Source organism: Polypterus senegalus, chromosome 10 (assembly GCF_016835505.1).
Source record: "Polypterus senegalus isolate Bchr_013 chromosome 10, ASM1683550v1, whole genome shotgun sequence".
Lineage (NCBI taxonomy): Eukaryota > Metazoa > Chordata > Cladistia > Polypteriformes > Polypteridae > Polypterus > Polypterus senegalus.
The window spans coordinates 4,517,560-4,530,960 of NC_053163.1; the positions used below are offsets into that span (position 1 = coordinate 4,517,560).

Genomic DNA, 13,401 nt, shown 5'->3' on the forward strand with positions numbered 1-13,401 from the left:
GACGGGGTGAGAGAAAGGCAGACAGACTATAATGGCAGCTAAAGTAGACACAATGGGTATTGGCAGAGTGAATTCGTATGGGCAAGACTTAACTACAGAACCAAAAGAAAAAAAATAATAATGGACACAAAATGGGAAATAATCACCCGTGAATTAGAGAAGAAATAAAGCAGAGGCACAGAAAACAATAGAAACCCTGTGGCGTTGGGCACATCCACTGATGAGCTGACCAAGACTGGTGGAGCAGGATGTGCGTGACAGCTTCTGTTTGGTTAGGAAGAAAAGAGGATGTTTAGGTTGGCAGGAACCATCATTTAGGAGAAATCAGGTGATGGGAGAGCTCAGCTTACCTGTTAGGTGTCAGCCAGTGATTGGTGGAGACGTTGCCATTGGAGTTTGCATGTGTCAGATGAGATGCAAATTTATGTAAAGCCCCTCCAGACCTTTGTTGTTTGTTTTGTCCTTCATTGCTCTGCTTTGTGCTTACAGCTGACTTATCCAGAGAGTTTTAAGTGGCTCATCCCTTTATCACTCTTTCACAATATTGATGAAATGTTTAAAGAAGATGCATAAAATCTTCACCACAGGATTGTTGGGGTTATATGAGCACCACATATGAAAAAGTAAGATTGTTGTGTGTGTGTGTGTGATAAGAGAGAGGGGGCTTCTAATGTCAAATCAGCATCCAAATGAAGTGTGGTGCTCAATGGGATCAACCTGTCCACTTTGTGTGGGCTGCAAACAGCTGAATGTCCTTCCATAGCACCTTCAATGTCTGTCTGTTATGTACTGTAGCACCTCATCTATCTATCTATGGAGCTCTTTCTGTGTATCTCTATATCTTTCTAGTTATCTACTGTATGTAATTTTAAGATCTTGCTGACTATGTTATCTATTATGATATTGTCTTTCTATCTAATTATCTGTTATGTAGCACCCTTTCATAAAATTTGCTTTAGTGTCCTTTCTATCTATTAAAATGAGGCAGAGGTGGCGTGGTGGCCTTACGGACCTTAGTCTTATTCTATGTTAATTAGTGTTGTCTTATTCTAATTCTTACTTTGTCTTTTATTTCTCTTTTCTTCATTATGTAAAGCACTTTGAGCTATGTTATTTGTATGAAAATGCGCTATAGAAATAAATGTTGTTGTTGTTGGCTAAGTTGAAGGTTGTCGGTTCACTGGCAGTGCCAGAAGGATTGCTGCTCCATTGGGCACTTGAGCAAAGCCCTCAACCTGCAGTGGCTCCAGGGGGCTGACCCTGTGCCCAGACCCCCAAGGTTCTCTGTGGGTTTCTGGAGAGTAAGTTAACTTATGTATTAAATGACAAATTCCTACTCAGTGTTAAATAAACTCTAAGTGATAAATGTAACCTGATCTCGGGTAACATTTGGTCCTGCCCTATGGGGTGTTAAAAGTCTTCTTTGTTTCGTGTTACATTTTCCAGTGCTGTCTTTATTCCACTTTGTGTTCGACTCTAACGCTACACTGCACCAACCAGTGTCAAAAAATCTAACACTCACACTATTCAACTCTCTGAATGTTAAATCAAAATGACCCTGATGCTACTTCAAATCTCTTACTCTCTGGAGTGTTATTTATTACTCAGTAAGGTCCAGTTAAACGTAACTGCCAAGTACCACACTACAGAGTTAAGTTGACAATTTCTTTATTCTGTATTGTTATGGTGAGTTTCTACATAGAATTCACATACATTATGGAGTGATACATTTTGCTCCTCTGGGGTTTTCTGATGCTGCTGAAAGTTTACTATTTGTTAATGATCTTAAAAAAACGAAAGTCCCTCTTGATCTGATGGTTTGGATCGGCTCCATGCTCTCTTATCGCTGCTGGAAGCCTCTTTGACCCAAAACCATTGAGAGTCTCAGGCCGAGAGGATCTGAGGAGACACACTTCCAGCAAGGGGTAAGTGTAACGAGTGTTCATGTGCTGTTATATTTAAAAAAAAAAAAAATCTAAAACAGTGTTCAAAATAAATAGTGCAGTGCATCCACAGGGTCAGTGAATAATTAATTATATTAATTAATTTTATATAATTTTATTTTTCTATTCTTCATTATGTAAAGCACTTTCAGCTACTTTTTGTATGAAAATGTGCTATAGAAATAAATGTTGTTGTTGTTAATAAAATTGTTAAAATGTAGACATTAAAATTCATTAATAAATAATCCATAACAAAGAGGTCAAAATCCAAGGCAGTTCTTTAAAACTGACGAGCTCGATGGCCTCCATTTAAAATCGACGTCTCCTCTGCTTACCCAGACTGGGCTCTTGAAGTCAGAGGAGATGTCCTCCCAACAGGTGCAGCCAACCACTCCCTGTTCGGGTCCCCTTTGCCTGTGCAGAGCCGCTCGCTGTCTGTCCCTCTGTGTCGGTGGGAGACACGGCGCATTGGGTCGCTTCCACTCACTGATAATCTCTCAGGAGAAGCGTCCCCTCTTCAGCATCAGGCACCTACAGCTCAAAGGCTCACACCCGACCACCCGCCTTCGTTCCATTTTGTACGGCCGCGCTCCAGTCCTGCCTGATGATCTTTCTTCCATTAACCTCCATTCCTTTTCCTGTACTTTCCACCTTGTTTTATTCTATATCGCTTCTTTCAATTCTGTCTGTTCTGTCCCTCATATCCCATGCAGGCTCCTTTTATCTTGCAGAACTATCGCGAGATGTGAATGAGGCGCCTGACTGACGCTAACATTCGGCTTCATGTGTGTGCGATCAGTCAGACACTCCAACCAACCCCTGAGTGAAGCTCACTCACATACCCCTTGCCTAATTCCGAGCCTGCACGTTCTCAAGCATGATTAATTATTGAAAACCTGTGCTCTTTTCTTGGACCACCTATCACGCATGTTAAAGTTGTTACAATCAAACTAAACAATCAATCACAAACAAATACAGATTACTCACTTTAATATTTCCATCAGTGACGTGTGGTGAGTTTCAAGGCTGGTAGAGTCAGAATTACAAATACTGTAGATGAACCCCAAAGAGTCGCTTATTGACTATTCAGTTGCCAGCCAGCATGCACATTGACAACTGGTTATGGTTCATATCTCGTCATCATTCTTGACACACACATAGACAGATAAGGCGCATATTTGGCTAAGTAAGAACAGCGAGAGAGAGTGCATTTGCTCCTCACCCGCCGTGTGTTCTCAATTTGCCGTTGCAATCAATTCACACAGGAAAGTATAGAGTGATGTACAAAATACGGATTTCAATTTTGACCTAAATTGAAATATTTAGTTGTTTTAAAAAGCTTTTAATCCTGATGCTTTTATCAATATTAATACAGACTGTTCAACAAAAGGATAACAAGAAAAACAAAAGAATATTTTGTTTATGGTCAAAATTTAATTTTTAAATATTGGATTGTTTTTTTCTTAGTCTGAACCCATTCTTTTTTATATGACTGAAAACCGTTTATGGTCTTACCTTTATTTGTAAATGAAGTCCACGTGCCTACCCTTCTCCACAAAAATCTCCGTCACTTTCTTGTAAAAGTCCTCTTTATTTTCCTTTAGTTTTAAAAATTTTAATCTTCCATTTTGGTAGTCAGGTGGAACAAAAAATAAAAATAAATGGACAGCTGCAGCTCACTTGATATTCTGATGTAGCTAACTTATTGGCGCCTCTGTGCAGAAGAACAGCAACAACTAACACGTGTTGGGCTCACATGCGCCCCCTTCAGGGCGGCACGGTACTGTCTGCCTCACTCATGCTGTGCCTTTTCACTGTGATTTTATGTCCGATCAGCAGACTATGTCAGACACATTCATTAAAGATATCCAGACTGTGGAAAGTCAGGGTGTAAATTATAATAAACGTGTCTGCCAACATTATATTGGCGACATACAGAGAGACAGCGACAGGCACGCTCCAATCACAGGCGTCAACCCCGTCAGTGTGTGTGGGAGAGCGCAGTCCGGGATGAGGGGAGTCTGGTCGCTGCTGCACCTCGCATTTCTCCCGTGTATTTGAACAGGAAATGCGCAAATTCAGCGATTTTGACTATAAACATGATCAAAATTATTGGAATCATACAGAAAACAAATTTAAAGCACAGACCAGTGGACACATTTATTTTGTGTTATCATTATTAGTTTTATTTTTTTTTTTACTTTTCATGGTGCACAGCAAGTCCCTGATTTCCATCAATATGTAATGCCTCCAAAGTCTCAAAGACGACACGGAGCACGGAGAGGCATTTTACTCTTTCGTGTCAATTAACACTGTGATTTGAACACTATCGTTTTTACTGTGCAGATGGATTGTGACAAAAATGAACCTTTGAATCATGCAGAGCTTCAACTGATTATTTTTAGTTAAAAATGGTCAGAGTAATTCGGTTTATTGGCCATATGTAATTTCTTCCAACATCAAACACAAATAAACGTAAGGACAGAACTAAGAACGAACTGCGGCCCGAGGACTTGGCTTCCACTGTCGATTGGTGTGAGGGCTTGGTGCCGCCGATTGTAATAATCGCGTTGGACCAAAAAGAGTTAAAAGGAACTCTCTCTTGGCTCACATATTCCAAGGATTCTATGTCAGGGACTTTGCCTCGAAAATCAATCCGAAAAAGAACAGACTCGAGTGTTGCACCATGCAGGAGTTAGCCTTTCTTTCAATAAAATAATGTCCAAACTATAATCGAACAAAAAAGGTTATGTCCAGACAGAACAAGGAGATGTCTGCAATGGAGATCGATTACGTCTGCTTCACTCCTGTACAGAGCGACTTTCTGCAGTACTGCACTCTTTGTTTCAGGTGTCTCTGCATTTCCAGCAGGTGCCTCGACCATGGAATCAGGCAAAATGTATCCCGTTAGCCAAAGGTGCCGTCTGGGAAAATTAAATTTGCAGAAAGCTAAAACCGATTCATTTAATATAAATAACTTATTTTTTTCACATGTACTACTTTCATGTAATAATTTCGTTATGAATTTAAGTTTTTGTACTCTCATTCCTAATTCATTAATAAAGACGTGTGGATGTTGTGAACCACGCCAGTGTAATTCGTTCTCAGTCAGCTAAATAGTGGTTTATAAACTAAACTCGACTTCTTTGTTCGGATGGCCGGAGGGGCGTTCTAGGCTTTAAGGGAACCTTGTTAATACAACCTCACTCATTGTTCTGATAAATAACACGCAAATCGTCAAAGGTGGTCACTGCGCCTGCCTGAAAGTAATAAAAATTGGAAAAAACAAAGAAATTCAGGCAGCCACTTTACAGAAAAGTAACTAAACAAGTATATTCAGCTCTGCCAAAACAGTGGGAACTAAAAAGGAGTACCAATCAGGTCCAAATCTGAGCGACATATGGCCGTGTGCCTGGTGCTGCTGTGTCCAAACCAACTCGCAAAAGAAAGTGCAATGAGTTGAGTGCAGGGCTCCGGCAGAGGCAGACAGGAATGTAGGCAGCTGAAGACGGGGGCTGCGACGGCTGGCTGGATGTCCGTCTGTCTTAGGGGGTCCAAATACTTTAAAAAATGTTTCTGCTCGGTTAGTGATCCATAATTGTTTCTTCTTTTGATTGTAGATTTTTGAATTGTTTTATTGTATTTAGGCTTATATTGAGGAAAAAGGGATTGCATGAACGAAAACAGAAAAGAAATAGCATGCAGGATTGCTAGGGCTATAAAGAATACCGCGAAAATACATGAACATTTATTAAAGCTTTACTGTTACTCGAAACTAAAGCCGTTTTTATCTGGTGAAATTCCTCTTTGTACCCCTAGAGGGCACACAATTGGACAATTACGGTAAGAGGCTGCACGAGACCAAATAGAAACTCGAGGACAGGACCCCTCTGTGGAGAAACAACGGCAGGATTCCGGTGGGCATCGCTTGAACTTGGCATTTGACCAGGGGTTCGTAAAAACGGCGAAAACGGTGTTTCCCGATATGAAATAAAGTTTCGAATATCTTAAAAAGAGGATATTTAGCAATTTCAATGAACTGTATGTTGTCTGCTTTAATAGCAAAGTGTGTCCCCAGAGGCAAACGAGCCGTATGTTTTCTTCAGTTTATTGTTACCTTCCAGGATGACCCTTATCAAGGAGAGTCATTGATGAATGAAGGGTGTTTGGAAATAAAACAGGAGTCGGGCTCAGTTTGATCGATCCGATACTCCGTAGTTTAAAGTGCGTGTTATATGGCAGTTTTTGTGCTCTCTGTTCTCTTCATTAACAATGAGTGTAATAGGCCGTTTTATTTAAAAAATGGTCTTCCAGATGAATGAAAAAAGTTTCGAGGTAAGGCAGTTTTATTGGATTTTCTGAAGGCAAACGGCGACAGGCGGCGCGTCAGTGTTGACGGCTTTGAAGTGCAGAACTCGGGAGTTTCGGTTTCCCGTAAACTGAGGTAAGGGTGCGCGCGCAGACAGGTGTGTGCGTGCACGCGCGCGCGTGTGTGCGGTGTCAGCGAACTGAAGCGTAAAGATTAAATAAATACAAAGGGGAAAAGGGCAGCACTAAAACAAGAATACAAGTCACTTCATGTGGTTCAGGCTAAGATATTGTTGGTTTTGTCTTCTTTCAGGCTTTCAGTGGCATGAGTTGTTACCGACTTCCTGCATTGAGAACTGCGCACCTCAGCAGCTCCACCTGCCACTTGAGATGCCAACTCGAGTTCCACACTTGTCGTCTTTATCCGGTGAAGACAAACAGCACACACAGACAAATCCAAAGTGTTAAATTCACACCTACAGAGTTAATTTTAACACTTCTTCAGAGTTTATATAGGTCCACACCAAATCGAGTTAAATTGACACTTTGTGTAGTATTATATTTTTTGACACTTTCAGGTGTTGAAATCATCACTGTAAGAGTTCATTTTTTAACACCAGAAGTGTGTTGAACATCCACTTGGTGTAAACTAAATTCCCAAGACACTCTGCTGGTGTTAAAAAAGTAACTCTTACGGTGTTGATTTCAACACATGACAAGTGTGGATTGGCAACATGTTTACACTCAATGAGTGTTAGGATATCCTATTTTAGATGCAATATCAAGTTGGGGCACCTCATTTTATTTAGAAGCTAATGTCTCATTAACGGAAAGTTTAATGTACACACCTTATACACAAGATTAAAAAAAAAAAACAGGAATCAAGACTTTTCAAAATGCTTGTTTTATTAAACAAAATAGTTTACACAATATTTCAAAACCTATACAACAAAAAAGCTGGTTTCCCATCCAAAATTTAAATATATAAAAAAGTGTTGTCTCAGTGACAATTTACAGGGGATCCAAGTGTTAATGGACATTTTTGTACATGTAGGTTACAGCAGCCATCAATCCTTTGGTGTAAACACTGGTCTGTAACATTGAGCACAGCCAGGACTAAGTAAAAATAAATACAAAAATATAATAAGTCCCATTTAAAAGGGATAACATTAAATGAATAACTCACCACAAATTCTGGTATAATCTATTGCCTCATCATACCTACAGTCCACTTTTGGAAAAATACATCCTCCATAAAGAGATGAAATAAATTTTTAGGCCAGCATGTGCCAATTGACCCCATCTAAAGAAAATATTTTTACGTGCCAATTAAACCAGCACAAATGGGGGTACGATATATTGACTCTCATCAGACCCATATACACTTTGCAAGTCAAATGGCCTGTGAAGCTTCATAGTATTGGCTTTGATGAGTTCAGCTTTGCCACATTCACCCAGTACTTTAAATGCATGGAGATGCTCGGTGAAAAGTTCATCTACCAAAAAGAATATATTGTTGTCGATACTAAGTATTTTTCGAATCTGACTGAAAACTGGAAGTTGATCTTCAATTTTATTGCAAACAACGAGGCCTACTTTGTATTCGGTCCCATCAATTTTCACCCAGTTCATGGAGTACATGATTTTGTGCATGCGATTCGGTTGCATTCCTACTAAATGCTTGCCATCATCAACACTCTCCCAGCAAAATGTTTTCATTGGTCCATACTCAACATATTTCAAAAGGTGAGGTTTCCCAAAGATAGCCTATGGACATCGGATGTCTTTTTGCCAAAGATTTGGTGATATTTTTAAAATTCTTGAATGTATTTTTGAACACTTTATGTTTAGCTTCGAATCGCATGCTCCACATATGTACTAAAGGACCGATCTTACGTATAGTGGAAGGATAATGAATCATAAAATGATGCTTTGGCAATAAATTCTTGAGTGGATACAATTTTGTGAATAATTCATGGTGTTCAATTATTAAATACTTCATAAGAATAGTCATGCCTTCAGAGAGACATGGGGAAAATACAAGGTTGACTATTTGAAGTAAGAGAAGAAGCAAATGCCAGTGTTCATCTCCACTGGGCACAATATCACCAAACACTAACGGCATGTTGTTTAAAAGACAAAGTGCCTGGATTGAGTTCAGCCCTAAGCCATTTCCTTTGTGGTCTAGATTCACTCGTGTGGGACGATTCTTTCGTTCCAAATAGCCATAATCATAGGCATATATTCTGGAAACCAATTCACTCCATGACATAAAGTTACTGTCAACATATTCAAAGAGCAATTTCATTTCATATTGAGCAACTCCTTCTAGGATGTCATGCATTACATCGAAAGAGAAATTGTGGCATACATGAAAAAATTTTAGACTGTTGAGTGAGGATTTTCTTTTGAGGCCATATAGTGATGAGATTTGTGGGTCTGATTCCAATTGAAGACAGTGGCGCTCATAGACTACACAATCATGTAAAACAACCCTTGGGTCACCCTCATTGTAAATAACCTGGGCATCTGCCTTTTCAGTCAAACATAAATGACAGAAATACTGACCACTAAAAGATTCAGAGAAGCCAAGGATTGAGTGCATTCCCAAGTTGTCTCCATTCACTTGACACAGAGTGCCATAAATTGTCCCTGTGGAAATTGGCAGTTCAATGCCATCGGTTTCTAGAATACTGATGTCATGGATCAAAGGCTCCAGTATGGGCTGGAACCCATATTGTTTCAAATCGTGAGCATAAAAAAGTGCAACTAAATGGATATTCATCAGTGTTGAATTCAATTTGGGTGGAAGATTTCTTAGTACAAAATAAAGTGCCCCAACTTTGTGTATCCCGTGTTTGGATCCAAGGGATTTGCTGTTTCAAAATCATCAGAATATAATTGGATCTGCAACGCAGTGGAATGTCTGGAAAATAATGGATGAGCCTTGAAGTAACTTCCATCACAAAAGTCCTTATAATCATTTGATCGCTGCCTTTCTGAAGATTCCCTAATCAATCTACATACATCTGAATTTTGACACATAAATTTTAAAGTTTCTAATATTGGTACATAAACAAAGGTATCTTTTACTGGGACCTGATCATAACAGCCTGTTTTTTTATTGCGTCTCACATCATACCTCATGCCAAGTCCAATTTCAACTGGCTCAACTACACTCCATTTATCAATGAAATAATTGGTTCTTTTGCTTTCTGTGTTAAAGCAAACAAATGGGTTTTCAAAATGTGTAAAACTACTCTTGACTGCTAACCTGACTGGATTATCAAGAGGAATAGATGACAATAGTTTGTGTTGAGTTTGTGTGTGAACTTCAGAAGTAAGCTCTTCAAGATCTGAGACAAGTGCTGAAATTAAACTGTTTGCCACGCCGCTGCATTGTAATTTGGCCAAAATTGAAGCACACATAGCCTTTGTATCTCTTTCAGAAAGGCAGTCATCATTGTTGTCCAGACAATCTGTGGGAAAACCTTGGGTATCACTGTCACCATTGTTCTCAAAATAAGAGGCACCTCGGGAATCACCAACGCCTGTCTGTATAGAACCTAACTGATTACTATCAACATCTTGGGATGACTGTGGTTCTACATAATGCAAACCATTATCCTCAAAATGAACACTGTTTAAATGTTTCCTAAACCCTGAAAAAGTACAAAACCGGCGCCTACAATCGCCTTGCATACAAATCATCCTGAACTTCAATGAAGGATAGAAACTGTGTGTAACTTGCAAGTAAGATATCAGCTGCTGGCTATTTGCATACAAACTCTCACAGCAAAAACATTTAAACATCGTTTAACAATTTCACACGTAGTTCTCTTACTCTTGGTGACTCGCTTGTTAGACCAACGTCAATGTTGTAGACTGTTGTCTGTAGAAAGGTGTAGACATTTGCCAGGGATTCCTCATAGGTTAGATTAAAGATGTAATGAACTTTGAAAAGTTCATCTATGGCACTAAGGGAGGTGGCTCTTGCACAGGGGATGAGCTGCTTGTCAACAACGACATCAAAATTGTCAATCCTCTTCTTGGTTCGTCCTACTGCAAGTAGGTATGGTTGGTGGCCTTCTCTCACCCTGAGATGTTCTTCAATGCTGGTACAGGACTATAACAGAATGACAAGTTATATTTTACAGCTGATGAATGCACAGCACTTAAAAAAAAAAAAGAGAGAGAACTGAATTCTTTAATACATTAAACAGTTCAAACCATGACTAACAATTTATCAGGGTGAAAATCTGAAAAGTGCTACAGCTAAAATTTAACAGAAAGTAAGTCTGGAGGTTATCTGCAACTACAAGATACATAGCTGTTTGTAATTCATGTCATGTCCAAAAGGAAGAAAATCTACTATAAAAGACAGACAAGTGCAGGCCACTGTGACATGGTTAAAATTGATATCACGTTTGCATGCCATCCATAAGTAAAAAACAAAAAAAAATGAACACTATATTTACCATGGGTGAAAAAGCACGAGAATAACTTCCTTCAGTATCAACCAAATAAATGCATCTATGACTGTACAACACATTGCAAAGACATTGATCCCACGTTGTAATTCACCTTATGAAAATGTACAAGCCTGTCAACAGCATCAGTGGGACTGATTTTAACTTTCTTTCTCCCTGCAGAAGGTGGTAGCAAATGCAACAGCAACAAGAAAGAGGAAATGTCACTGTCCCATTCTGATGGAAAATGAGAAGTAGTCAATGTTCAGAAATATAAATTAGTATGTAGAATAGATAGCCTTGCCTGCCATTTAAAACCTCAAAATACCACTTACCGTGTTCAGACTGTTGTTTCTCTGCTGCACTGATGTGACTTTGAAGTTCTGCTGTCAAAGTGAGAGACTTTGCTTCTTCAATGACTTTTGGCTTGAATGCCATCTCCCACTGCTCAAGCAATTTTGCAGATGTTTCAGCATTAAACAGCAAAATAAAGTCTTGATTTACCTAATGATATTGCATACAACAAAACATAATGGCATCATGCCTGAATCACACTTAATCCCTTAAACCAAGAAATAAAACAGGAAAGGATTTTTATACTTACCAACCCTTTTACTTCTAAAAATCTTGGAAAGATTTTTAAGATGTCAGTTGACCTTTCCGGGTTATGAACGAGCTCTTGCCGATGCTTAAAGGTTTGCTTCATCTTTTGCCTAACTTCAGTCTCATCAGCGGTGTGGAGAAGGAGTGAAATGGCTTCTCTGCATGCATCTCCATCAAGTTGTTCAGTGTCCTCTATTTTTCTTCGACGACTTGGTCCACCAGTCTCATGAGACATCAAGTAAACACGTTTTGGATTCTTCCTTGACAGAGTTTTAAGCCGCCAAGAAATAAATCCTGTTCCCTTCTCGGGATCATAAAAATGTTCCTAAAATGAAAGAACAAACAAGGAAGCAATAAAGTACATTTATTAAATCTCAATAGTAAATTAGAATTACATAAACACTGACATTGAAAATCACACCAAATGAAAAAGTGTTAAATAAAATCCAGGTATTTCTTTTAAATAATTGCAGTATTCAACTACATAAAAAGTACATGAAAGTGAATAAGGTGTGCTTACATAGCCCTTCGATGAATATGGGTCTCTTAGAGCAGGGAAAAGAGAAACAATGCCCAAGGCATACGTCTCTCTCTGTTTAAGTGTGGGAATCCTCCTGAAAATTGTAGAAGATTAAGTAGAACTTAGTCATTTATCCAATACTTAAACCTCCATATATGTATGAATAGACACAAAGCAAGCCTGATATTGTGTTGATTTATTAATTCTCTGATAGCTTACCCATGAACCTCTGTCATATGGCTAACAAGAACATTAACAAGCTGTCGTCTCGTGCTGTGCTTCAGTGTTTTAGTTAGCTCATATTCTTCAAGAACATCCAAACCACCAGGTTTCTCTTTCAGGGCATTTTGAACAATCTAGTTATTAAAGACAAAAAAACCATAAAGGAATGGTATGATGACATCACACACAAAAGTTATCCATGAATGCAGATATTTCCACATTTACCTGTTTTGCCTTTTCAGCACTTGTGATTTCTCTGCCATTATTAAAGTTTGAGCTTGCAGACAGGTTCAGTTTAGTTCTCTCCAACCCTTCTACATCACTGGAGTTTGAAAGTGTATCAGTGCATGTACTTGGTGTTGAGGTAGCTGTGGGTGAAATTTTTTTTAAAAAAGGAGAGATCAATATTGATTAATTATCAAATATTTTATTAAGTTGTTTAGTCATTTCAGAAAAAAAAAATTAATACCACCAGAAACATCCAGATCAGAAAAAAGTCCTTGTGGAGGACATTTTACTGTGAAGCATATCTGTGGGTTGCTCTGAACCAACTCTTGAAAAATATCTTCCTCCACATTAGTATTTGTCTCATCAAAGACTTGAAGTGCATCATTTGCTGTAAGCCCAAATTTTTTTTTTACTAAAACAAGATACATTTGGTTATGAAATGTCAATAAAATTAACTTTTTGAATCAGCTGAAACATTATCCAACACATAATTAAATTCAAATTTACCTTCGTTTAGAAACTCCTCAAATGTGAACCTATCTTGCAATTTGATGTATTTCTTCACCTGAAGAAGATAATTCACCTTCACCAGCATGATGAGACCTCATGAAAGAACTTCAATCTTAGCTTTGAGAGAGCAGTTGTTTAACAATCTCGGTACAACAGTTTAATATATTGGCTAAAGCAACTTAAACTGTCATTAAATTTTTCAACTTTGTTTTTGCTACATACAATATATATTTCAGAACATAAATCTATCTAATATGGAGGCATATTTTGGTCAAAATTAAATAAATACGCAGACAACTAAATCTAAGAATAATTACATTTCAAGGTGTGTTTCGTATCTTGTCGCGCATTGAAATAAATAAATGGGTACATAATTAATTTAACACACAAAGAAATAAATAAGGAAATGCAGTGGAACCTCGGATTTCGATTATAAATTCGTTCCTAAAGGCTGTTTAGAAACCGATTTGTTTAAACACTGAACCCATTTTCCCCAACATACCAAATCATGTAAAATTGATTCATCCGCTCCCGAACCCCATGACTGCTTATTTAAACCTTTATAACCACACTTCATGCATAAAATCGTATACTAGAA

At 38.4% G+C, this 13,401-nt stretch overlaps 1 protein-coding gene across 5 annotated transcripts; it reads right to left on the bottom strand.

Annotated features, from left to right (window-relative positions):
• Positions 1-9,190: 9,190 nt before the first annotated feature.
• On the bottom strand, positions 9,191-13,076 carry LOC120536568. 5 transcript variants are annotated; one of them, XM_039764952.1, is made up of 9 exons: positions 12,801-13,076; positions 12,535-12,681; positions 12,291-12,433; positions 12,063-12,199; positions 11,844-11,937; positions 11,325-11,648; positions 11,056-11,224; positions 10,836-10,957; positions 9,191-10,377 (listed from the first exon to the last, which is right to left on the bottom strand). In XM_039764952.1, exons 1-9 carry the CDS (start codon positions 12,886-12,888, stop codon positions 10,057-10,059), a joined length of 1,545 nt encoding a protein of 514 aa, XP_039620886.1. In that variant the 5' UTR covers positions 12,889-13,076; the 3' UTR covers positions 9,191-10,056. The 5 variants fall into 5 exon arrangements, 3 of the variants coding, with proteins under 3 accessions (XP_039620886.1, XP_039620887.1, XP_039620884.1); XM_039764953.1 differs by having other exon boundaries at positions 10,836-10,897; positions 12,535-12,705; XM_039764950.1 differs by having other exon boundaries at positions 12,535-12,705.
• Between the last annotated feature and the right edge of the window lie 325 nt (positions 13,077-13,401).